Here is a 25897-nt window from a genome sequence, read left to right on the forward strand (position 1 = left end):
AGATAGAATGTAAAGGGAAGGTGTGATCTGCAGAGATGATGCCTGCTTCTCTCTACACTGCTTAATGTCAACATTTTGTGTCCCTTGCTTTTTGGGGCTACTCTGCTTTTTTCTTAGGAGGACCTTGGGATCACAAATATTACCGCAACCCAGAAGACTCAGAGAGCCTATGGTGCTTTCTTATTGCCAACAGGAAACTATACAAAGACAAACTTCTGCCAGCGACCTCTGCCAATGTATTTTTGATTATCTACACTCAGATTCTAGGGCCTGATGTGAAGAGCGCTCTCTAATGATAACTTGATTGTTTTCAACCCTATTATTTGAGGTCAATCAGTTTAGTCAACAACTTGGTCTCATGTGTTTGGTGGGAAAGCTTTTCACGTACCACCACAATTTCTAATCTCACAAAACAAAGTGACGGCCTTGACTTATTCACAACACACGTACATGTTTTTAGAAATAAAGCTAATAATAATAATTCCCCTCAGTGGGACAGTATTATCAGTGGCATACCAATGTTTCACAGTGCAGTTTTATAGCCATTATCATGCTATTCTACACGTTTTACAATGAGGCTGAGAGAATGTTTTATTTTTAAAGGTCATTTCATGCAATTCTGCATACATTGCCATAAGGCAGAGAAAAAGTTGTAGTTTTATAGCTTATCTCATGCTATTCTACACATTTTGCAATGAGAATGAGATCAAATGTTGCAGTTTTACAGCTTTTGTCATGGCGTGTTCATATGCTATCTGGGGAGGGGCCCCCCAGGTCCCGTGCCACTCCCCCCACACACACACTTGGGGGGGGGGGGGGGGGGTGATACCTCAGTGAGTATTTTATATTGTTACACAATGTGTTCAATTGAAAGGCATTTTCAACATGAAAAGTTAATTTAATAACTCACTGCCTTTAATACAGACAAGACGTACCAATTATTTTTCTTGTGGATGTTATCTGATAGACCAGCAGCTGTCCCACACTTCCCTGTGTCATGTGATGCTCAACCTAAGCAGTGGCAAAGTGTACATGTTAACCCAGATGTGGGGATCAGTCAGCGGGTCCACACTGGGCCCAAGAAGAAGAAGGACTTGGGAGTGCTGGGTAAATACTTGCAATATTTCCACAATGAGCTGAATGTACAAATATACATGTTATGCATCAAATATTAGAATATATCATAGTCTTGTTGGGGTGCTTGAGGATCGGAGTTGGCAGTGCGTTCCATTATCATCAGCTGCTAAATAGGTTCACATGGCTGATATCCTGAGAATGAGTGACAATCAAATTAAACAAATTGGAGTGCTTACAACTGGACAATTTTTTTTGTTGAGAATACAACACAGAAATACAGACAAATTTCTGTCAATGCCAGAGGTGGCCAGCCTCGCTTCACTGATCCCTGATTTACTTGGTAAGAGGACTTTTATTCCAGCCCAGCAATTACACATTTGATTATCAACTAATTAGGTTTTATGAATATAATCAGGTGTGTCAGTACTGGGCTGGAATAGAAGCCTGCACATGCAGCAGGGTTGGCCTGCTCCAGATGTAATTGGTTTATACATTGTGTGTGACATTAAATTGTATTTTTGTTTACAACATTTGCAAACATATAACCCATGGTATACAAGGATGTACCCTTATTATCTTGGGACATTCACAGGAACCTCTTCATTTCACAGCTCTCTGTATCTGAGGACAGAAAACATCACAAAGAAACAGGCTTCATTATGCTCAAATTAGACAGTACTGAATATTATGTTGCAATATCTCTCTGTTCTCATAGTTTTTCTTACTAGGGACTGGAACTGCAGAATATTTTCATAATGTTCTCCCACAAAGGTATCTGCCCTGTCCAGAGTAGTCTACGCTCTCCCTTATCTGACAGCCAGAGTTGCTAATCATTTCACCCTTTTCCATGTCTGGTAGTTAGCTAACAACAAATGCATTTCGAGTTTGTGTTTTTAATTTACAATGATAAATACATCAAGATAGCAAGCTAATATGAAGTTAGCTGGTTATATTTAATTCAATTAGCTAGCTATACAGTATGTAAAGTTAGCTAGCTAGCTAGCTAACATTACAATATCAACTAATTTAAAAAAAACAACTATATATATATATATATATATATGTCTAAGTGAAAATATCTTTCACTGTGATATTTGTAAGTGTTTCTCCAAATTCCAGGTTATGTCTTAGCAACCATCCTTATGGCCATCATTGTACTGCAGGGATTAGACATAACAGCCGGCTACTTCTACAAGAAGTAATTTGGGGGATTCATTCCTTGTACATCCCACATGCATTGCAATGGAGAGAAACAAGGAAGGATATTAATAGAAACAAGCAAGGAATCAGAGATACAAATGACTGCGACTTTCAACCGGCATAGAGGGTGTCTCACTGCACATTATTAGGGTATTAGATGTCGCTGCACGAATCTGGAGATCTATATTTAGGCATCCAATCTAATTAACCGTCTGCTTGTCTATTTATGATTTTAGTTCATCACAGCATTTTATATAACAGGGGTTACTCATTTCTTATACAAGGATTCAATTGTTATCATTCTAATTAGTTAGAAGTGTGATTGGCAGTGGACAACAGTTTGGAAACAAATGAAGCAAAGTGAGATGATCTATTATTTTTTATTTCACCTTTATTTAACCAGGTAGGTTAGTTGAGAACAAGGTCTCATTTACAACTGCGATCTGGCTAAGATAAAGCAAAGCAGTTCGACACATACAACAACACAGAGTTACACATGGAATAAACAAACATACAGTCAATAATACAATAGAAAAAGTCTATACACAGTATGTGCAAATGAGGTAGGATAAGGGAGGTAAGGCAATAAATAGGCCATGGTGGCGAAGTAATTACAATTAAACACTGGAGTGGTAGATGTGCAGAATATATATATATATACAGTGGGGCAAAAAAGTATTTAGTCAGCCACCAATTGTGCAAGTTCTCCCACTTAAAAAGATGAGAGAGGCCTGTAATTTTCATCATAGGTACACTTCAACTATGACAGACAAAATGTGAGAAAAAAAATCCAGAAAATCACATTGTAGGATTTTTAATTTATTTATTTGCAAATTATGGTGAAAAATAAGTATTTGGTCACCTACAAACAAGCAAGATTTCTGGCTCTCACAGACCTGTAACTTCTTCTTTAAAAGGCTCCTCTGTCCTCCACTCGTTACCTGTATTAATGGCATCTGTTTGAACTTGTTATCAGTATAAAAGACACCTGTCCACAACCTCAAACAGTCACACTCCAAACTCCACTATGGCCAAGACCAAAGAGCTGTCAAAGGACACCAGAAACAAAATTGTAGACCTGCACCAGGCTGGGAAGACTGAATCTGCAATAGGTAAGCAGCTTGGTTTGAAGAAATCAACTGTGGGACTAATTATTAGGAAATGGAAGACATACAAGACCACTGATAATCTCCCTCGATCTGAGGCTCCACGCAAGATCTCACCCCGTGGGGTCAAAATGATCACAAGAACGGTGATAAAAAATCCCAGAACCACACGGGGGGACCTAGTGAATGACCTGCAGAGAGCTGGGACCAAAGTAACAAAGCCTACCATCAGTAACACACTACGCCGCCAGGGACTCAAATCCTGCAGTGCCGGACGTGTCCCCCTGCTTAAGCCAGTACATGTTCAGGCCCGTCTGAAGTTTGCTAGAGAGCATTTGGATGATCCAGAAGAAGATTGGGAGAATGTCATATGGTCAGATGAAACCAAAATATAACTTTTTGGTAAAAACTCAACTCGTCGTGTTTGGAGGCCAAAGAATGCTGAGTTGCATCCAAAGAACACCATACCTACTGTGAAGCATGGGGGTGGAAACATCATGCTTTGGGGCTGTTTTTCTGCAAAGGGACCAGGACGACTGATCCGTGTAAAGGAAAGAATGACTGGGGCCATGTATCGTGAGATTTTGAGTGAAAACCTCCTTCCATCAGCAAGAGCATTGAAGATGAAACGTGGCTGGGTCTTCAGCATGACAATGATCCCAAACACACCGCCCGGGCAACGAAGGAGTGGCTTCGTAAGAAGCATTTCAAGGTCCTAGAGTGGCCTAGCCAGTGTCCAGATCTCAACCCCATAGAAAATCTTTGGAGGGAGTTGAAAGTCCGTGTTGCCCAGCAACAGCCCCAAAACATCACTACTCTAGAGGAGATCTGCATGGAGGAATGTGCCAAAATACCAGCAACAGTGTGTGAAGACTTACAGAAAACGCTTGACCTCTGTCATTGACAACAAAGGGTATATAACAAAGTATTGAGAAACTTTTGTTATTGACCAAATACTTATTTTCCACCCTAATTTGCAAATAAATTCATAAAAAATCCTACAATGTGATTTTCTGGATTTTTTTCCCTCATTTTGTCTATCATAGTTGAAGTGTACCTATGATGAAAATTACAGGCCTCTCTCATCTTTTTAAGTGGGAGAACTTGCACAATTGGTGGCTGACTAAATACTTTTTTGTCCCACTGTATATAATCAGTCATATATATACATATGGATGTGCAAGTAGAGATACTGGGGAGCAAAGGAGCAAGATAAATAAATAAATACAGTATGGGGATGAGGTAGTTGGATGGGCTATTTACAGATGGGCTATGTACAGGTGCAGTGATATGTGAGCTGCTCTGACAGCTGGTGCTTAAAGCTATGCAGCAGTTATGTGAATGGATATTAAACTGGGACCTGTCTTGGGTCTTTATACCCACAGGCCAGAAGCTCAGGAGGCAGCAGGAACAAAAGGCAAGTGAGCGGGGGCTACAGTGGATCAACTTGCCTCTCTCTGCCTTCTGCAACCTGACATATGAAATGGTGGATGAGAATACGGTGGCAGTCTGTGTCCAACAGACACCTGCTGAAGAGGACAGAGTGCGGGAGGAAGGGCAGGGGAACGGGAAGGTGGAAAGAGTGGGTGGGGAAAGGGAGGTGGAGGGTGTGGACCCACTAATGAACCAGGCAGGTACACCTGAGGTGTGAGAGGAGCTGGGTGGATAGATGTGTTGTGGAATGATGCCATTTCTCTCTATTTTTCAAATGCTGTTTTTGAACACAGCATGTAAAAACTGAAATGCCATGTGTGAACGGTCAATTAATGGGAATGGTACAGAGGTTTTGGACTGCTTGGACTGACTACACACAATGAAGACGTTTGGAGTTGTATGAGCAACGGAAGATGTATCTACACAAGCGTGTAATTATTGGTCTCCAGTGGTAAAGGCTAGTACTGTATGTTGAAATAAATGCTAGTAAAGGCCTACAGTATTTATACTAAACAAAATACTATCAACACAACATGCAACAATTTCAATTTTTTTACTGAGTTACAGCTCATATAAGGAAATCAGTCAATTAAAATAAATGAATTAGGCCCTAATCTGTGGATTTCACATGACTGGGCAGGGGTACAGCCATGGGAGGGCATAGTCCCAGCCAGGCCCAGCCAATCAGAATACATTTTTTCGGCACAAAAGGGCTTTATTACAGACAGAAATACTCGTCAGTTTCATCAGCTGTCTGGTTGGTCTCAGACGATCCCGCAGGTGAAGAAGCCGGATGTGGAGGTCCTGGCGTGTTTGCATGTGGTCTGCGGTTGTTAGGCCGGTTGGACGTACAGCTAAATTCTCTAAAATGACGTTGGAGGCGGTTTATAGTAGAGCAATGAACATTACAATATCTGGCAACAGCTCTGGTGGACTTTCCTGTAGCTCCACTAATGTCTGGGCTGATATGCCAGTTGTCATATGACACAATCAGATATTTTAAAAAATTGAAATAATAGGCTACTGCTGCATGAAATGAGACAAAGCATTAGCACCGATTTTCCCTTAGCCTGTTTGCACTTCATCTAATATAATAATTTGCTTAGCTATAGCCTAGGACTAATTTCTGGTCAATTATTTATATTTGATAGTTAGGTTGACACTGATGAGCCCACCTTCAGGACAGGTGTCCCATAGATGGTATACCAAGCTGCCAAATCCTTTGGTTGTGTCCTCTCTAAGAATTCAGAACACGGGATTGTACTGCCCTCTTGTGATGAGTAGGCATATGACAGATAAAGGGAGACAGGTATCGCAGGGACACGCATGCGGCAGCAGATCGGCTGGCGATATTCTGTACAGTACATACCGCTTTGACGTAACCACGCGCCACACAAGCGGAAAGGCGGGAGACCGTCGCTTCCGCGTATGTCAAGAAGTCAAGATGGAAGAAAAGTTGATATTGTCTGTTTTTAATTTTCCTGAGCTGTATAATACAACTTTGCCACATTACCGCAATGGTGACACAAGATCACTTGCTTGGGGGAAAATAAGCTCATTGACAGCTCTTCCAGGTGAGCTTTGGTAGCCTATTTCTACAAATTTTCACGTCACAATGCAAATGTTTTAGCTAGCTAACAGTTGTAAGCAAGCTGACTTGTTTTTCAAGTTTGTTTATATTATATGTTTTAAATCACGTGAGTAGGATATGAGTACGGTGAGTTTTAACAGCACCTCACTGCAAGAACCACATTGTAGTCAATAGGGAGGCAGCGGCCGACGAATTCGTGAGATCAGCGCAGACGGCAGACACTGCCGCACAGGGAGGGATTTTGTTTCCGTTCCTCACCGCGCGATGAGACACAAGTAGCGTCACTTGAGGCATCGCATTTTCCGCGCATGAATGACATTAGCTACCAATTAATCATTGATAGAAAAAATGTCAAGTAGCCTGTCGACATTTTGACATGAAATGGAGAGCACTGCAACTTAGTACCAACTCCAATGGTAGATCCTTCTATTTACAGTTTATAAGTAGGAACCCGATGAGGCTCCCTCGATGGGATAAGAGACAATCACCTCTAACGTTATCTGAAGAAAAAATATATATCAATAAATAGTTATATTCATACTACTTTAGAAAGCTTCATGTTCGATATCCAATGCATAAAATAATATATTATTTTGAGTATGATTCATCTATATTGATTTATCCCTTTAGCTGAAGAGTGCAAAAGGAAATGGAAGAATCTGAGAGACCGATACTTCAAGGAAGTACGACAGGAAAAGAGGAGTAAGGAGGAGACAGGGGAGCTCGCCCCAAGCCGATGGAAATACAGACAACGTCTGATCTTTCTTCAACCATTCATTAAACCAAGAAACAGCAATGTGGCCCCTGCCAACCTGGAAAGCCCTGATACGATCAATAAAAGCACACAGAGGGAAATAATACCTGTCAAAACACTCAACACAGCCCTGGTGAACGACATGAAAACCCCTAGCACCCAGGTTGGCACCATGTCACAGCTAGCTTTTGTGACACAGCTGTCCCCAGGGCAACAAGGCGACCAACTGTCTTTTCTGGGCAAGCGTCCACCAGGCGCCCAGACGTCCCCAGCGCCCCAGACATCCGCAGTGCTCCAGTCATCAATTTACGCAACCAAGGAGAGGCCTCAGACAAGACAATCTGCTTCACCATGTTCCTCAAGCACTCCCTCTAAGCGCTCCGCTAAGAACAGGATGCTGCTGGCCAAAGAGAAAGATCACAGATCGGATTCCACGATCCCTATCCGGCAGTGTGACGAGGATGAGATGTTACTCCTCAGCTTCGTTCCTGCTTTGAAGAGGCTAACTCCACAAAAAAGATGTGAGACCAAAATTAAGATCCAACAGATTATGTATGAGGCCGAGTTTAGTATGGATCAGCCAGTGACTGTCAATGAACCACCGGTGACGGTGTCCAAAGAACTGCCAGATCAAGAGATGTCATAACTCATTCATATTGTAGGGTCGACGGGTTGCTCTCAGGAGGTTTATATGTTTTTATTTTATTTTGACCGAAACGATTTTTTCCTAAAATATATTTGTTTAAATCTCTCTCCTAATGCACATGAATAGGAATATTAATGTTCTGTTTTTGCAATATCACATTTTTGTTGGTATCATAGAGGTGCAAAAAATAACAAAATATTTTTTTATAGATGTTCTAATTTTGCTGTTGTGAATGCAAGTTGTTAACCCAATTGAAAATAAAATGGGCTGTTATTCTGTTTCTAATTTTGAATGTTTATTTGTCTGGAATTGAGTGGTCAAAGCCTGATGAGAAACACACTGACAACCCATATAAAAGGTGGAATTAATGTTTAGGTAAAGATCTCAGTAGGATATAGGGCAAACAGTCTTTATTACAGATGCTAATGCTATTCTAACCATCCATTGTTATTAAAATAATCCACTCTATATTTTAGAATAAATGAGTGAGTAAAAGTTGTAAACAAGACAAAAAATGAAATAGAAATGAGAGGGATTACTCAAATAACTGCATCAGTTACTCATGCATATTATTATCATGACCGTCATCTTGTTAGTTGTGTCAGGTTAAAGAAAACTATATCCATTTTATACCGTTTGCATATTTTTTCCCAAGCTCTTTACTATGTATGCTATAGAAGCGTTTGCATTAGAATTCTACATTTTCCATCAGACTAAATAATAGTCTTACAATTGGCAGACAATGACAGTATCATTCAATAAAAAAATAACTCCTTTAAATTGTCTCAACTTTCATCCTTCAAATATTGGAACCTTAATTTATTCACTTATTTTCTGAAACATAAGAAATAGTCTTACCAAAATCACTCCTAGGGCAACTGAGGACATACTGGTATAGTATGTCATTAAATAACTTAAACCCATACCAATACGTCTCTTCACGACTATTCCCCTGCTAACACCACACAAAAAAATGCACCACTGTATTGTTTATATGGCTTCATACTGGTAGTGGTACCCAAAAGGCAATTGTTGTGTCAATAATTTAAAAGTATCACCAATGATACGCCTCTTCCTGAATTTATATATCATATTTAGTTTAGAAACAGGACATATCACTTGTAATCTATTTCCATACAAGCACAGAGGAAACATCTGGTAGCTTACATTTACCATCTTTCTTTTAGTATCTGGTTCTATATTGCCAACCTGGTACACTTAAAATGTCTAATAAAAACATAATAACCTTGATGGAAATGAGAGGCAGGGGCATTGTTTGAACAAAAAAACTATTTCAGACTTCTGTAGGATTCATAGTACAGGTGTAATCAAACAGTAGTGATATTGATTACTGAAATTAAATCAATAGCTTGTCAAGCCTAGAGGACAATACTTAAATGCGGAAAAGGACAAATCAAACAAGTATCTGGAAACAACTGTCCAACTTGAGCCTTGGTCTTGGCTGCTCAGACATTTATGCGATTAGCAGCCAAAACATGATCACCAGAGCAACAAATAGAAAGAGTCGAGACAGGAACTGTTCATCCATGTGCTGAGGGGTTCCAGGGGCAGCTGTGGTGGGGTGGGTGGGGGGGGGGGGGAGACGACACGTTAAAGTAATCTCTCTCAACAGGTGAACAACTGCTTTTCAAGGTAGAGGGGGCCATTCACAATAATCACAATTTGATCAAACATTGTTACAATACACAATGCGCAACCTGCAGAACTAAAGTACCTGGGGGTGGTCTTCCATCATTGATGTTAAAAGCTGTAGCAAAAATGCCAAATGGAAAGGCACCAATGCCAAAAGACATCTGGAATCCTCCATCTCCAAAACCAAAACCCTGAAATCCCTGTAATGGGAAGAAAGAGAACTTTACAGTAACATTGCATTGACAGGGTTATAACATGACTATTCAATATGTACAAAAAAAACTTGATTTAATAGGTGTTTTGAGGGAGAGGTGACGCAATCGTTAGTGCCGTGTTGTCATTCTCAAGGGGTCAAATAAAGAGCCTCTCTCTCTTACTCCTCAGATAGAGCTTAATAGGCCCCAGTGGAAAAGGTAATTCTGCTAATGAATTAGGCTATGGGCAGGTTTGCACTACAGCAACTACACAATACCATGTAATAGTTTCATCATGAATGGGTAGTGCAATACAGCAGTCAACATTGCAAACAGGTGGTACACAGTCGAACAATCTGGATTGAACTTTGCTCACATTCTTGCAAAAATAATTACAGTCTGAAAACTTACACCACGATTTTCAGGCTCTGGCCTCTGTCCTTGTGGTCGAGGAGGCGTTCGCTCCCTATAACAATGAGAGATTAGTTGTTTACAGCAGTAGTTTGGGATGTGGAATTCAGAGTTGTTAACTGAGGAATGTATGAAAACTGTGCGCCTTGCTTTCATGTATTGAGTGCATCAACCCACCTTGGGTCCTGTTGGCCCGTGCTTCCCCTGCCATATAGTGGGATGACTTTCTCTCGACTGATGCCTGCTTTGCACACTGGACACACTTGTCTGTTAGGTCTGGTCTCCAACCACTGCATAGACATGGGGAGGGGGCAATTCAGACATCCCTGGTTAAGTTCACATGATACATTCAGAGAAGCAGTAAAATATCCCTGGGATAGGGTCAAGTGACAGCTGATCATGACAGTGGTTGTGTAAAATAAATTAGGTATCAACTGACTTACCTGATGTAAGCAGGGCCAACTAGATGTGCAAGGGGACAGGGAAGGTAAGGGATGGGAGATAGAATAATTAGATGACAGTCAAGTCATAGCATCTCATCATTCATCCTGACATCTGAGGATTGCACTACGAAAACTAAAAATGGCATCAATAACATTTCCCCATATGCAACTAACATGACATGTGAAATAAGACCACAGAGATACATTAAATTACTCTATTTAATTGTGAACGAGATCCTTTACCGAGTACAGGCGACCAGATAAGAATGAATGTCCCTCAATCTCAAATACAGATCAGTGTCAAGACAAGAGGGTGCTTACCAAAAGAGATGCCCACACAGACTGATCACTGCATCCTTGGAGGTGTCCAGGCAGATGTTGCATTCGAATGTGCTGTCCTGGTTACCACCCTCCCCCGCTGTCGAGCTGCTGGAGCCGGGGCTGGGGTTTTCAGTGGCAGTCGCTGGTGGAGGGGCAGCGCTAGCCATTTTCTCAGGATGTAGAGTGAGGTGACGTAAGTAGCCGACCCCCTTGCCTGTCAATTAGCATGTGGAAATGAATCCAAACATATAACAATCGATATTTCCGTTGTTGAATTAGGTTACAATAGCTAAATGTTCAGAGAACTGTCGCTCAACATTTCTCCAGCGACGTTAGTAACGTTACCAAATAGACTGACGCAGCAGATAGATCCAGTGGCTAGCTAGTTTAGCAAAACATGTATGCTAAAGCTAGCTAGAAGAATGTAGCTATTGGTTTAGCTAACGTTACATAGCTAGCTATATCAACATCAAAATACAATTGACTACCTCCTTGCTTTCATCAAACAAATCCTCTGTGTCGTGGGTAGAGTTATCTACCTAGCTATGTAGAACGCCACCTATTTACTCAAGTTGCCAAGTTAAATTCCACTTTTAGTTTCAGATGATTGCGTCACTGTGTTATCCGGAAGTTGTGTGGTGATGATTAGGGATACAGATTGGTTGCCCTAGCCCCAGGTCGTCACCACAGCCACCCTTTCTACAATTTTTCTTAAAATCTGATTTTAAACCTTACCCTAACCACACTGCTAAGGTTAAAATAAAATAAAAGCATAAATGTGTACGTTATAGCCTAGTGTTGGTGTCGTCAATAGTTACCACAGCCATCTGGGACGACTGATTTAAGTGCATTCAAAACAAATGTGAACTTAAAAAAAAAAAAAAAAACGAGCTCCGAAAGAGATTTTTTTTTTTTAACGGTCATCCAATTCGGAATTCCAAGTCGGAAACTCGGACATCGTTTTTCATCATTATAGTCCGCAACAGTAGACTAGTCACAATATCCATTCAACCTAGCGGTCAAACATGGAAATGGTTCCAGTCGTTTTACCACCATTCATTTTCACATACTGAATTTTACAAACACTCCAAATTAAGTATGTGTTTGTTCGTTTTGATTAAGCTCCTGCACGTCATCTCTAGCCGGCACTGTCAGCTACCGTTCACCAGCATGGGGAAAAAAGAAAGAAAACAATTCACCAGCGTGATCAGCGACCTGTGCCCAATCCATGATGAATCCATGTGCTGTTTTGAAATTAAAGTGTTGAACTTCTTACATACCCTTTCTCTGTTTTAGCTAGCCACTGACTTCACTTTAGCTAGCTAGTAGAGCAATAGATCAAAACATAATTTAATACTTAGCCTAGATAATTGTTTGTACAGTGTGTCGACTTGTTTATTTCAGACCTTATGGCATTTAAGGATGAGCATAAGCGTATTAAAAGGGGAAAAGACCGCTATAGTCTGAACATGTGGAGAAGTGCAGCTATAGTGAGGGGCAATTTACCAGTTTGGTCGGGGCCAGCATGAGGGATAAAGTTTATCCTGTGTCGGTGAGTGTAGCTATTAAGTTAAGTTTGAGCATCGTATAAATACAATGTGTTCTATAAAGGTGTCATTCTACAAGAGCCACTTAATGATATAATCATTAACCAGATTATCCTGAATATCAGACTTAGATGATTTATAACTCAGTTCTAGAATGTTGTCATTGATGAGAATGAATCTAAAAATCTATTGATATTCAGAATTGACTGTTAAGACATCAAGCCTGTATTGTAGTTTCATGACCAGAGACAAATCTTCAAAGGCACAGTAATTTTTTTTTCGTTTTGGTACATGCATTCAGCCTTGATTTATAGGATCCTTCCCACTATATGATTGATATGTCAAGTGATAAAATCCCAAGCAATCAATGAAAAGTTAATGGGAAAACTGCACTTGTCCTCATGTGAAAAATACAGTTGATTAAATATTCTACAGCTGTAATGTCATTAATCAAATCAAACTTTATTTATATAGTGTAGCACTCAAGTTGATTTACCACTCCAGTGTTAATCTGCTAAATTGTAATTATTCGATTTATTGCCTACCTCATGCCTTTTGCACACATTGTATATAGATTCTCTTTTTTCTACCATGTTATTGACTTGTTTATTGTTTACTCCATGTGTAACTCTGTGTTGTTGTCTGTTCACACTGCTATGCTTTATCTTGGCCAGGTCGCAGTTGCAAATGAGAACTTGTTCTCAACTAGCCTACCTGGTTAAATAAAGGTGAAATAAAATAAATAAAAAATAAAATAAAACTCAAAAAGATGGCAATCTTTCCAAAATCATTTCCAACGTGTGTTGCAGGGTGACACACGTGGAGCTCATAAGTGTAGCCATGCAGCCTATTTTGGTGGTCCACAATATTGGCCATACGGCTGTGGAATGTGAGTGGAGGAAGCCAGCCGTGCCCAACCAGGTGCAGTCAGTGGAGGACCTGTACCCGGCCAAAGACTACAACCCTCTGACCCGAGAGCCCACAGAAGAGGATCTTCAGCGGCTAAGGAACCGTCTCCGGAGAGGTTCAGTGGAATGACATGGCTCCTTGAACCTGAGCCAGAACAACCACTACCTTCCCTGTCATCACCGGACATTTTTAAAAAACAAGGGCCCCTGGGACATGCAGGGATCCTGGCTGGCATGGTGCTATCAGTCGAGCAGCAGGAGGCTATACGGCAGGCAACAGTAGGACAGTGCAACAACCCCAACTGGCACACCATGAAGAGAGGGAGGTTGACAGCCAGCAATTTTGGAGCAGTGGTTAGGGCCAAGTTCATTACTCCGTCGCTGCTAAAAAGGGTCCTCAGATCACAGTCGTTGGATGGGGGTGTTGTCTGTAAAGTGGGGCACAGATAATGAAGAGGAGGGCATCAAGGCATTCAAAATAGCTACATTGATGGATGTGCTGGAGTCAGGGCTGTGGGTCACATCATCTGGGATCCTGGGGGCCTCACTGGATGTTCTGGTGGGCACCATAGCAGTGGTGGAGGTCAAGTGTCCCTATGGTGCAAGGGAACTAATTTTTTTAAATGTATTATCCCAGAATAGGATATATTACATACTCGTTTCGCTCAAAGCAGCCAACTAAAGTAATGTAGTTAACTTTATCATGGTCACAGTGGGATTTTATATCTGTAATGTAAAAAGGATTTCTTACCCCCTGTGCCTTACTTGCTGAAGGCCCCAGTCATCCCTACCTGTACCTGACATTGTTGACAAAGAAGTGAACAATTAATAAAGGTCATATACAAACAATAGGCTCCTAGAATAGGTTATATTACATTCACGTTTTGGTCAAAGCAGCCAACTGAAGTAGTTAACATAAGTTTGGTAAAGTGTGTATAGACCTCCTAGCTCTAAGGTGTCCTATCTGGATACTTATGCACTGGGTTTGACCAGGCCACAGAGATGTATTTATCTTGGGTGATTTGAATATAAATTGGAAGGATCCTAATAATTCGAATAGAACTAAATTGATGAGATATGCCGAGAACTGTGGTTTGAAACAAATGGTTAATGATACTACTAGATCATCAACTAAGTTGGGTCATCATTCAGACACATGCATTGATCTGATCTTCTGTAATATACCATTGCAATGCTTAAAAGCCAAATCAATGCAAGTGGGCTGGACAGATCATAAGATTGTGACCATAACCATGAACACCAAGGTTCCAAAGAATCCCACAAGGATTGTGGTCAAGAGAAATTTTAAAACATTTAATCATGAGCTATTTCAAAATGATTTGGCTGCTGTACCCTGGGAGCTGACTTATCTAGAGGATGATTTAAATCATGCTACAGAATGTTTTATTGATTTGCTCACTGAGGTAATGGACCATAATGCCCCAGTAAGAAAGAGTACAGTTGGGGCTCGTCCATCTCCATGGATTGATGATGAACTAGGTGAGGCATTTTCTCAAAGAAATATGACAAAAGTCTTAGCAGCCAAATCTGAACTAGAAATTGATGAATCGTAAGAAGAAAAAAAACGTTATTTTACAACAATGCTTTTATTGATTGTATGGGAAAATCAAAAGAAATCAGCCAAGACCTCAGGAAAAAATTGTAGACCGCCACAAGTCTGGTTCATCGTTAAAAGCAATTTCCAAATGCCTGAAGGTACCACGTTCATCTGTACAAACAATAGTACGCAAGTATAAACACAGTGGGACCACGCAGCCGTCATACTGCTCAGGAAGGAGACGCGTTCTGTCTCCCAGAGATGAATGTACTTTGGTGTGAAAAGTGAAAATCAATCCCAGAACAACAGCAAAGGACCTTGTGAAGATGCTGGATGAAACAGGAACAGGAAGAAGCCACTACTCCAAAACTGGCATTAAAAAAGCCAGACTACCGTTTGCAACTGCACATGGGGACAAAGATAGTACTTTTTGGAGAAATGTCCTCTGGTCTGATGAAACAAAAATAGAATTGTTTGGCCATAATGACCATTGTTATGTTTGGAGGACAAAGGGGGACGCTTGCAAGTCGAAGAACACCATCCCAACCGTGAAGCATGGGGGTGGCAGCATCATGTTGTGGGGGTGCTTTGCTGCAGGAGGGACTGGTGCACTTCACAACATAGATGGCATCACGAGGAAGGAAAATTATGTGGATATATTGAAGCAACATCTCAAGACATCAGTCAGGAAGTTAAAGCTTGGTCGCAAATGGGTCTTCCAAATGGACAATGACCCCAAGTATACTTCCAAAGTTGTGTCAAAATGGCATAAGGACAACAAAGTCAAGGTACTGGAGTGGCCATCACAAAGCTCTGACCTCAATCCCATAGAAAATGTGTGGGCAGATCTGAAAAGGCGTGTGTGAGCAAGAAGGTCTACAAACCTGACTCAGTTACACCAGCTCTGTCAGGAGGAATGGGCCAAAATTCACCCAACTTATTGTGGGAAGTTTGTGAAGGCTACCCGAAACGTTTGACCCAAGTTAAACAATTTAAAGGCAATGCTATCAAATACTAATTGAGTGTATGTAAACTTCTGACCCACTGGGAATGTGATGAAAGAAATAAAAGCTGAAATAAATCATTCTCTCAACAATTATTCTGACATTTTGTAATTTGAATTTGGTGCGCTCCAATTTCACCGGATGTTGTCGAAAAGTGTCTCGCTAGCGGTTCGCGATCCCTAAGAGTGGTGATCCTAACTGACCTAAGACTGGGAATTTTTACTCGGATTAAATGTCAGGAATTGTGAAAAACTGAGTGTAAATGTATTTGGCTAAGGTGTATGTAAACTTCTGACTTCAAATGTATATACTGTACTGGTACCCCCTTTATATAGCCTCACTATTGTTATTTTACTGCTGCTCATTAATTATGTTACTTTTTTTCTTACTTTATTAAGGTATTTTTCTTAAAACTGCATTGTTGGTTTAGGGCTTGTAAGTAAGCGTTTCACAGTAAGGTCTACACATGTTGTATTTGGTGATTTGATTTGACAACCACATATCACAGGCATAGTAAGTACACGTTTCCTTAATAAAGTAGTTATCAGTTAAGTCAGAGCCAGAAAGGGTGCAAGAGTTTATTATTGTATTCTTCTAATTTTTTTGTGGGTGGGGGGGGGGTTGAGATAGCCAACACTCTACTCAGCAAACTGGATGTAATCTATCACAGTGCCATCCGTTTTATCCAAAGCCCCATATACCACCCACCACTGCAACATGTATGCTCTCGTTGGCTGGCTCTCACTACATATACGTCGCCAAACCCACTGGCTCCAGGTCATCTATAAGTCTTTGCTAGGTTAAGCTCCGCCTTATCTCAGCTCACTGGTCACCATAGCAACACCCACCGGTAGCACGCGCTCCAGCAGGTATATTGCACTGGTCATCCCCAAAGCCAACACTTACTTTGGCCGCCTTTCCTTCCAGTTCGCTGCTGCCAATGACTGGAACGAATTGCAATAATCACTGAAGCTGGAGACATATCTCCCTCTCTAACTTTAAGCATCAGCTGTCAGAGCAGTTTACCGATCACTGTATATGTACACAGCCAATCTGTAAATAGCACACCCAACTACCTCATCCCCATATTGTTATTTATCTTTTTGCTCTTTTGCACCCCAGTATCTCTACTTGCACATCTATCACTCCAGTATTAATACTAAATTGTAATTATCTTTGCCTCTATAGCCTATTTTTTGCCCTACCTCCCTATTCTTCTACATTTGCACACACTGTACATAGATTTTTCTATTTTTCATTTATTTTGTGTTATTGACTGTACGTTTGTTTATGTGTAACTCTGTGTTGTTGTTTTTATCGCACTGCTTTGCATTATCTTTGCCAGGTCGCAGTTGTAAATGAGAACTTGTTCTCAACTGGCCTACCTGGTTAAATAAAGGTGAAATAAAAAAAAGGTAAGGAGGGGGATTATTTAACATTCTCTTTGAAGATGTAGGGTTTCAGGTGCTTTCGGACAGGGACTCTTCTGTCCTAGCTTCAGGGGGAAGCTGGTTCCATCATTGGGGTGCCAGGACAGAGAAGAGCTGGTACTGGCCAGAGCGGGAGCTGCCTTCCCATAGGGGTGAGATGGCCAAGAGACCAAAGGTGGCTTAAAGGAGTGCTCTGGTTGGGGTGTAGGGTTTGATCATAGCCGGAAGGTAGCGAGGGGCAGTTCCTCTTGCTGGCAAGCACCATGGTATTGTAGTGGATGCAAGCTTCAACTGGAAGCCAGTGGAGTGTGCGGAGGAGCGGGGTGGCATGGGAGAACTTGGGAAGGTTGAAAACCAGGCGAGCTACAGCCTTCTGGATCAGTTGCAGGGGTTTGTTGGAACAAGCAGGGAGCCCAGCCAACAGCGAGTTGCATTAGCCCAGATGGGAGATGACAAGTGCCTGGATTAGGACATGCGCCACTTCCTGTGTGAGGTAGGGTCGTACACAACGTATGTTGTAGAGCATGAACCTGCAGGAGCGAGTCACTGTTTTGATGTTTGCAGAGAACAACAGGGTGTTGTCCAAGGTCATGCCAAGGTTCTTTGCACTCTGGGAGGGCGACACTGTGGAGTTGTCAACCACGATGGAGAGGTCTTTGAGCGGGCAGGCCTTCCCCGGGAGGAACAGCAGCTCCGTCTTGTCGAGGTTGAGCTTGGGGGGGTGGGCCGACATCCAAGCTGAGATATCTGCCATGCACGCAGAGATGTGTGTCGCCACCTGTGTGTCAGAAGGTGGGAAGGATAAAAGTAGTTGAGTGTCATCTGCATAGCAATCATAAGAGAGACCATGTGAGGATATGACAGAGCCAGCGACGTGGTGCATAGAGAGAAGAGGAGAGGGCCTAGAATGAAGCCCTGGGGGACACCAATAGTGAGAGTATGTGGTGCAGACACAGATCCTCTCCACGTCACCTGGTAGGAGCGGCCTGAGAGTGTACAGAGCCTGTGACGCCCAGCCCTGAGGGGGTGGAGAGGAGGATCTGATGGTTCACGGTGTCGAAGGCAGCAGATAGATCTAGGAGGATGAGAACAGAGGAGAGAGAGTCAGCTTTGGCAGAGCGGAGAGTCTCCGTGACACAGAGAAGAGCAGTCTCGGTTGAGTGACCCACCAGCCTGTCTGGTTAGAAACAAGAAGATTGTTCTGAGAAAGATAACGAGAGAGTTGATCAGAGACAGCTCTCTCTCTCTCCCGCACCTGCTGTCTCGACCTCTTAATGCTTGGCTATGAAAAGCCAACTGACATTTATTCCTGAGGTGCTGACCATCTATACGCACCGTGATTAGTCTTTGACCCTGCTGGTCATCTATGAACGTTTGAACGATATCTTGAAGAACGATATGGCCTTAATGCCCATGTACTTTTATAATCTCCACCAGGCACAGCCAGAAGAGGGCTGGTCAACCCTTAGAGCCTGGTTTCTCTCTAGGTTTCTTCCTAGGTTCCCTCCACCTTTCTAGGGAGTTTTTCGTAGAAGAGCAGCCTTCTGTTACAGCAGCAAAGGGGGGACCAACTCCATATTCATGCCCATGATGTTGGAATGAGATGTTCGACGAGCAGGTGTCCAAATATATTTTGGTTATGTAGTGTACCTGGGTGAGTGTCAGACCAAAGGAGAAGGACGGGTTATCCTAGGGGAAATACACAACCTCAGTTTTTGTGTTGACAAGTATTTGTTTTTTAGATGATCTCCTGCTGTCCAACCTCCTGGATGCTACATTGACAATTCACAGAAGAGGACCCTTAGAGGGGTGTCTTTCTTTGATGACATGAAAATGGCAGTCCTCCAATGTCAGAACAACTGTGCTGGTAGGTACAGTAGGTCACTGTCTTTCCAGTGGTAAGGAGGGAGAAATCAACAGAAATCCCACGTGCTCAGTCACTCACTCAGTCACTCACCTACTCACTCACTCACGGACTCACTCACCCAATCACTCACTCAATAATACAACTAATACATTCACATTTTCCATAGGGTTGTGCTCTACTACTACTACCTCATCACTAAGTAACAACTATTCAATTGTTCCCTACTTGTATTGATGGCCTCTATGTGATTTCTATGTCTTTTTTAAGCTTTCTTGTCAGTATACCCAGGGGTAAAAGTAATTCATGCTGGTGTCCTCTGCATCAGAGGCTACTTGTATGCAGGGCTGGAATTTGGAGCTGAGTGTTATTGTGGCCTTAAGGTCCAGGCCCCTAACGCCTCAGAGACTAACTGTAACATGGACCTCAAGGGGGACCAGAGCATCATCTGTAGAGGACCCGATCGGCTCTCCATCGTCTTCTTAGAACCAGCTCCAGACACTGTTGGACACAGTGAATTGTTTATTTTTCTGTACATATTCTTGATAATGTTAATCCACTAGCTAACCCATTCTCTCTCTACACAGATGGAATAGAGACATTTTTAAAGTGGGCTTCAAGAAGCCAGTGAATGTAACAGAGGCTTTCCCCATCAGGGCTGACATCCTGAATTTGGGGATTTCTGCACTGATCAGGTCAGGAAACCTCTCTTCATTATATTTTAAATGGAAAATGAATTCAGTTAACGGAAAACCTCACCATAGTGTCTTCATTATCTACATCAAATATTGTCACTCAGTTGAACCTGAAGTTTGTATCCTCCCCTAGGTGTTGTCTCTGCCTGTTCTTGGGAGTCAGTGGTGCCTTTGTGGTTACCCTACACTCCTGTTCTCCCTGCATGAGCAGGAGGATGAAGAGATGTGTCTGCAGAGCTTCCCTGGAGAAGACCTGGAGCACTGTGGCACTCAGGACTACTTCATAGTGTAAGACTCGAATCAAGGGTGAGCATTCCAGTAGGGTCGTACAATTTTTTTATTTTTATTTATTCAACATCAGTCCCAAGCTGTCATTTTCACTTTGCACAACATCACGCCATTATTATGCAAGCTTGCCTGCTGAGTGGTGGTGAGTGACTTGTGACGTTTATTTCGGGACTTTCATTTCCCCAAAAGCCCCCATGCACTGCATCATGGGTGGGAACAGGGTACTGACTTCCTCTTAGGTATTTGTTTTGTTGTTCTGCAGATGCCCCTTGTTTCAATATGTAGTTAGGTCATCATCTCTGTGCTGATTTCTACTTCTGCTTTACACTGGTTGAATATTACACTTTAGCTAATCTCGTAATCCAGGACCAAAGCTAGTCTGTTCCTGTTCAAACAGCTGCTGCATGGACAGGTGTTTCCTGCTCTGCCTGTCAAAAAAGCTGATGGCATTAGCCAGCTTCCCAGGAACAGGAAACACCTAGGCACGTCACCTGATAGAATTGGCCACAGGATTCTACACTGGCAGCTACTACTTTGATGGTCCCCTCTACTACAAAGGTAAAAACCCAACGAGCAGGCTTATTAAATTTACCTATGAACACCCCACAAGACCAGTAGAGTCAATGGCCCACTGTCCATTTTGTGACTGTAACTTTAAGTTGTAAAATAGTGAAAGGTCCCCTTTAACATGTTTCAAATGAGAGAGAGATTATTGTTGCAATGGCAGAACTATCTGCATAAAGACCAATGAGTGGCAGGGAGGCGATTCATGCCTTTGACTCCAGCATTCTAATGATCCGCAACCCCTGCAAAGCCCTGATGTTTGAGTTCTATCGCAGGTATGGAGGCCATGTTGGATTTAACCCCCTCGCTTCGTGGAGAGGAAAAGGTGAAAAGGATGCCTAAGATAAATCTATTTAAACGTTTTTAACCTCAACCTTTTCCTATGAATCATGACATTATTTTCAGTCATTGCACAACCCCAGTTCTTGAACTATTACGTGTTGTAGCACAGTTGCTTAATCGTGGAATGGTTCTTTTTTTTGTTACCCAAAGATACTGAACATAGCTATAAACGCAACATGCAACAATTTCAATGATTTTACTGAGTTACAGTTCATATAAGGAAATCAGTCAATTGAAATAAATAAATGAGGCCCTCCATAATCTATTGATTTCACATGACTGGGCAGGGGCACAGCCAAGGGTGGGCCTGGAAGGGCATAGATCCACCCACTGGGGAGCCATTCAGAATTAGTTTATCCCCACAAAAGGGCTTTATTACAGACAGAAATACTCTTCAGTTTCATCAGCTGGCCGAGTGGCTGGTCTTCCCGCAGGTGAAGAAGCCGGATGTGGAGGTCATAGGCTGGCGTGGTTACACGTGGTCTGCGGTTTTGAGGCCGGTTGGACATACTGGAAATATTCTCTAAAACAATGTTGGAGGCAGCTTATGGTAGAGAAATGAACATGACATTTTCTGGCAACAGCTCTGGTGGACATTCCTGTAGTCAGCATGTCAATTGCACGCTCCCTCTAAATGTAAGGAATCTGTGGCATGGTGTTATGTGACAAAACTAAACATTTTAAAGTGGCCTTTTATTGTCCCCAGCACAAGGTGTACCTGTGTAATGATCATACTGTATCATCAGCTTCTTGATATGCCACACCTTTCAGGTGGATGGATTATCTTAGCAAAGGAGAAATGCTTACTAACATGGTTGTAAACAAATTTGTGCACAATATTTGAGAGAAATAAGCTTTTTATGCGTATGGAACATTTCTGGGATATTTTATTTCAGCTCATGAAACATGGGTCCAACACTTTACACGTTGCGTTTATATTTTTGTTCAGTAGATACTTTAAGAAAACATGAGTGTCCAAAACTTTGACAACTAATTGTATAGAACTAATGTAACAGATTTTAAATCAGACACGCCTTTTGATATCCATTGAAACTCATATTTACACAGTAACACTTTGAATTAATACATTACAAATCATATAACATCTATAGAAGCAGTGCAAAAAGGCACCATCGTTACAAACAACCTCAATAAAATGACACAATCTTAAACCTCAGACGTGTGTGAAAGCTTTACTCTCAAAAGACCCAGACTTTGAGAGGTTACGTCCACCTGTACGCCCATCTTCTGCCATTGCATTTTCTATCTTCCACAGAACAGACCTCTTTAGGGTTTGCCGAAAGTCATGACCCATTAACACATACAGTATGGGGTTAAGGAAACTGTTTGCTGCAGCCATTGTGCTGCCCAACTTCAGCCAAGTGTAGAGCATCTCAAGGCTGTGGTTCCCCAAGTTCAACTCCAACAGGACAAAGGTGTGATAGGGCACCCAGCAAACGAAGAAGGACACAATGAGGACAGTCATTACCTTGACAGGCTTAGTGGATTTCATGGGGCGACTCCTAAGCTGTACAAAGATAACTGAGTAGCAGAAGACTATAATCAAAAGAGGAATCACAAAGCCACAGACAAATCGACTCAGAGCCACTGCCTTGTGCCCAGACTGATAATCAGTATAGCACAGTGTATCAGCCCCGTGTGTTTTGATCTGGCGGTGGACTAGTGAGGGTACAGTCAGGGCAGCAGAGAGGGCCCACACGAGGACGACCACTCCGGATGCTCTGGGCACGGTCCGGTTGTTCTGAGCCCAGACAGGAAAAGTGATTGACATGCAGCGGTCAACACTGATCAGAACCAGCAGGAAGACGCTGCTGAACATGTTGAGGAACATAGTGGAGGAGGTCAGCTTACACATGACCAGCCCAAAGGGCCAGTTTGAGGTGACCATGTATACAATGTTAAAGGGCAGACAGACACAGAACAGAAAGTCTGAGATGGCCAGACTGAGGTACCAAGTGGTGTTGACCGATGTCCTCATCTTGAAGCCGGAGATCCAAATTACTATAGCATTTCCACTGAGACCCAGTAGTGATATAAGGATATTGATTACAGTTTCCACTGAAAAGGACCTGGGATGGTTGAAAGTCACTGAGCCACTCACAGAGGTGTTTTCATATGTTTCATTGTCAGCAGTATAATCTTCTCCAAATTCTTTATAGTCAAAATCCTCCATGTTACTGTAAGACTTTTCTAGTCAAAGACTCCTAAAACGTCCTGTTGGTATACGCACAAATGATCAGCCAACACATTGAAAGCATACAATTACAGCTAGTCATGTGCTCAAATAACTTCTCATTATGTGCCTTTTGTCAAACTTCAGAACTGAGCACTATGATATAAAAAGGTGTGAAGTAAAAGACTCACCTTGTGTCAGTGTGAAATGACAGCAGCTATCACAGCCTACTGAGAGTGTTATCTGAGTTTAAATACCCCTGCCTCTGGAGCAATGGCTCACTTCTTCTTTCATTTTAAGTCACAACAACTTAAATGAATGAGGAACCTTGTTGGTTTCCGAGTTTGTAGTTCCACATCACACCAGAGTATGTGAGCGGAGCTGAGCAGAGCGAGGAGCAGAGCGTGCCCAATTTGACTGGAGCGTGGATCGAGATTCCCAAAGGCTGGAGTGTCGGCCTGCTTCCCCGCTCCAATTTCGCTTCAGTAGCGTTCCAAGAAGCGATCACTTCAAAAGCTCAGGGCATGCCCGCATTTGTAGTAATCTTGTGTTCAGCAATATCCTTGCCTGTGAAACCCTTTTTGTGCAAAGCAATGATGACGGCACGTGTTTCCTTGCAGGTAACCATGGTTGACAGAGGAAGAACAATGATTCCAAGCACCACCCTCCTTTTGAAGCTTCCAGTCTGTTATTCGAACTCAATCAGCATGACAGAGTGATCTCCAGCCTTGTCCCCATCAACACTCACACCTGTGTTAACGAGAGAATCACTGACATGATGTCAGCTGGTCCTTTTGTGGCAGGGCTGAAATGCAGTGGAAATGTTTTGGGGGGATGCGATTGCATTAAGAACTAGTGTATCTATCATTTCCTATACAACATGTATTTTCTAGTTATGTTTATGAATAGTTATTTGGTCAGAATATGTGAGTGCCAGAAAAATATCCGGACGTTGTGGGAAAAAGATGCTACGTTAGCACAATGTATAACCACTGATTTCAGCTCTAAATATGCACATTTTCGAACAAAACATAAGTGTATGTATAACCTGATGTTATAGGACTGTCAAGGTTAGTTATCAAGGTTAGTCAAAAATTATATATCTTTTGCTGGTTTGTTACGATCGCTAACTTTTGCTGCTGGGGAATGGCTTGTGTTTCTGGCTATTGTGTAAGCTAATATAATGCTATATTGTGTTTTCGCTGTAAAACACTTAAGAAATCGGAAATATTGTCTGGAATCACAAGATGCCTGTCTTTCATTTGCTGTACACCATGTATTTTTCAGAAATGTTTTATGATGAGTATTTAGGTATTTGACGCTGGTGTCTGTAATTACTCTGGCTGCTTCGGTGCCATTTCTGACGGTAGCTGCAATGTAAAACTGATTTATAGCTCAAATATGCACATTTTTCGAACAAAACATAGATTTATTGAATAACATGTTATAAGACTGTCATCTGATGAAGTTGTTTCTTGGTTAGTTTGGTTGGTTCTTGGTTAGTTAGGTTGGTTTTGTGCATGCTACGTGTGCTGTGAAAAATGTCTGTCCTTTTTTGTATTTGGTGGTGAGCTAACATAAATATACGTGGTGTTTTCGCTGTAAAACATTTTAAAAATCGGACATGTTGGCTGGATTCACAAGATGTTTATCTTTCAAATGCTGTATTGGACTTGTTAATGTGTGAAAGTTAAATATTTCTAAAAAATATATTTTGAATTTCGCGCCCTGCACTTGAAGTGGCTGTTGTCATATTGTGCCCGGCTTCGGGCTTGCAGCCAGAAGAAGTTTTTATGTCAAGGTGACTTACAAAGATGAGGACCAAGCGCAAAAGAGGGAGTGCGGCAACTAAACAATCATTGTGGAATCTGAAAAGACACGTATCCCAAAAGCATGATGATGTACTTACTAGGTGCTTAAATAAAGGAATGAGGTGGGTAGATAACTAAGTATGTCATTGTAGCTGGATTTCCAATCGCTCAACTCAGCTCACATGCTCTGCATCACAAGCTTGGCGTGTTCAGCACCACAGAGAGCACCATTTCTATCACGCTATTTTCAGACAGCTGGGGAGCTATAGTTAAAAGTTGACCAATATCGCCTTCTTGTGTTAAACTTAGGAAATTAAATAAATCTGAACGGTTGGTTTGATTTGTATGTTTTTTTAGATTGCTGAGAGGAAAGGTCAAGGATACCTCTCTTCACAACGACCATGTCATGTAAGTGAGAAAATACATATTCCTTACATACAAATCAAATGTTATTTGTCATGTGGTCCGAATACAACAGGTGTAGACCTTACTGTGAAATGCTTACTTACGAGCCCTTTTAACCAACAATGCAGAGTTTTAAAAAAGTAAGTAAGAAAAATTTGCTTAAGAAAGTAAAGAAAAAAATAGCAACACATTAAAAATAACAATAACCACGCTATATACAAGGGGTACCGGTACCGGGTCAATGTGCAGGGGTACAAGGTAGTCGAGGTAATTGAGTTAATATGTACATAACAAGTCAAAAGTTTGGACACACCTACTCATTCCAGGGTTTTTCTTTATTTTTACTTTTTTCTACATTGTAGAATAATAGTGAAGACAAACTATGAAATAACACATATGGAATCATGTAGTAACCAAAAAAGTGTTAAACAAATCAAAATAAATTGTATATTTGAGA

At 41.7% G+C, this 25897-nt stretch overlaps 3 protein-coding genes and 1 long non-coding RNA gene across 5 annotated transcripts; 2 read left to right on the forward strand and 2 right to left on the reverse strand.

Moving 5' to 3' along the window:
• The first annotated feature begins 6126 nt into the window (after positions 1–6126).
• Positions 6127–8089, forward strand: LOC129818621 (uncharacterized). The gene is made up of 2 exons (XM_055874705.1): positions 6127–6391; positions 7039–8089. The coding sequence occupies exons 1-2, from the start codon at positions 6262–6264 to the stop codon at positions 7806–7808; spliced, it is 900 nt and encodes a 299-aa protein (XP_055730680.1). The 5' UTR covers positions 6127–6261; the 3' UTR covers positions 7809–8089.
• Positions 8090–8201: 112 nt separating this feature from the next.
• rnf185 (ring finger protein 185) lies at positions 8202–11478 on the reverse strand. 2 transcript variants are annotated; one of them, XM_055874707.1, is made up of 7 exons: positions 11319–11478; positions 10831–11044; positions 10510–10528; positions 10244–10356; positions 10067–10121; positions 9544–9661; positions 8202–9380 (listed from the first exon to the last, which is right to left on the reverse strand). In XM_055874707.1, exons 2-7 carry the CDS (start codon positions 10995–10997, stop codon positions 9283–9285), a joined length of 570 nt encoding a protein of 189 aa, XP_055730682.1. In that variant the 5' UTR covers positions 10998–11044; positions 11319–11478; the 3' UTR covers positions 8202–9282. The 2 variants fall into 2 exon arrangements, with proteins under 2 accessions (XP_055730682.1, XP_055730683.1); XM_055874708.1 differs by having other exon boundaries at positions 11370–11473.
• A 6223-nt stretch (positions 11479–17701) lies between these two features.
• LOC129818625 (uncharacterized) lies at positions 17702–25727 on the forward strand. The gene is made up of 4 exons (XR_008753964.1): positions 17702–19144; positions 19729–19836; positions 19970–20142; positions 23845–25727. It is a non-coding gene; the product is annotated as an uncharacterized LOC129818625 (long non-coding RNA).
• On the reverse strand, positions 21900–23502 carry LOC129818617 (C3a anaphylatoxin chemotactic receptor-like). The gene is made up of 2 exons (XM_055874698.1): positions 23416–23502; positions 21900–23265 (listed from the first exon to the last, which is right to left on the reverse strand). Exon 2 carries the CDS (start codon positions 23222–23224, stop codon positions 22205–22207), a length of 1020 nt encoding a protein of 339 aa, XP_055730673.1. The 5' UTR covers positions 23225–23265; positions 23416–23502; the 3' UTR covers positions 21900–22204.
• Positions 25728–25897: the final 170 nt, after the last annotated feature.

Source organism: Salvelinus fontinalis, chromosome 21 (genome assembly GCF_029448725.1).
Source record: "Salvelinus fontinalis isolate EN_2023a chromosome 21, ASM2944872v1, whole genome shotgun sequence".
NCBI classification, from domain to species: domain Eukaryota; kingdom Metazoa; phylum Chordata; class Actinopteri; order Salmoniformes; family Salmonidae; genus Salvelinus; species Salvelinus fontinalis.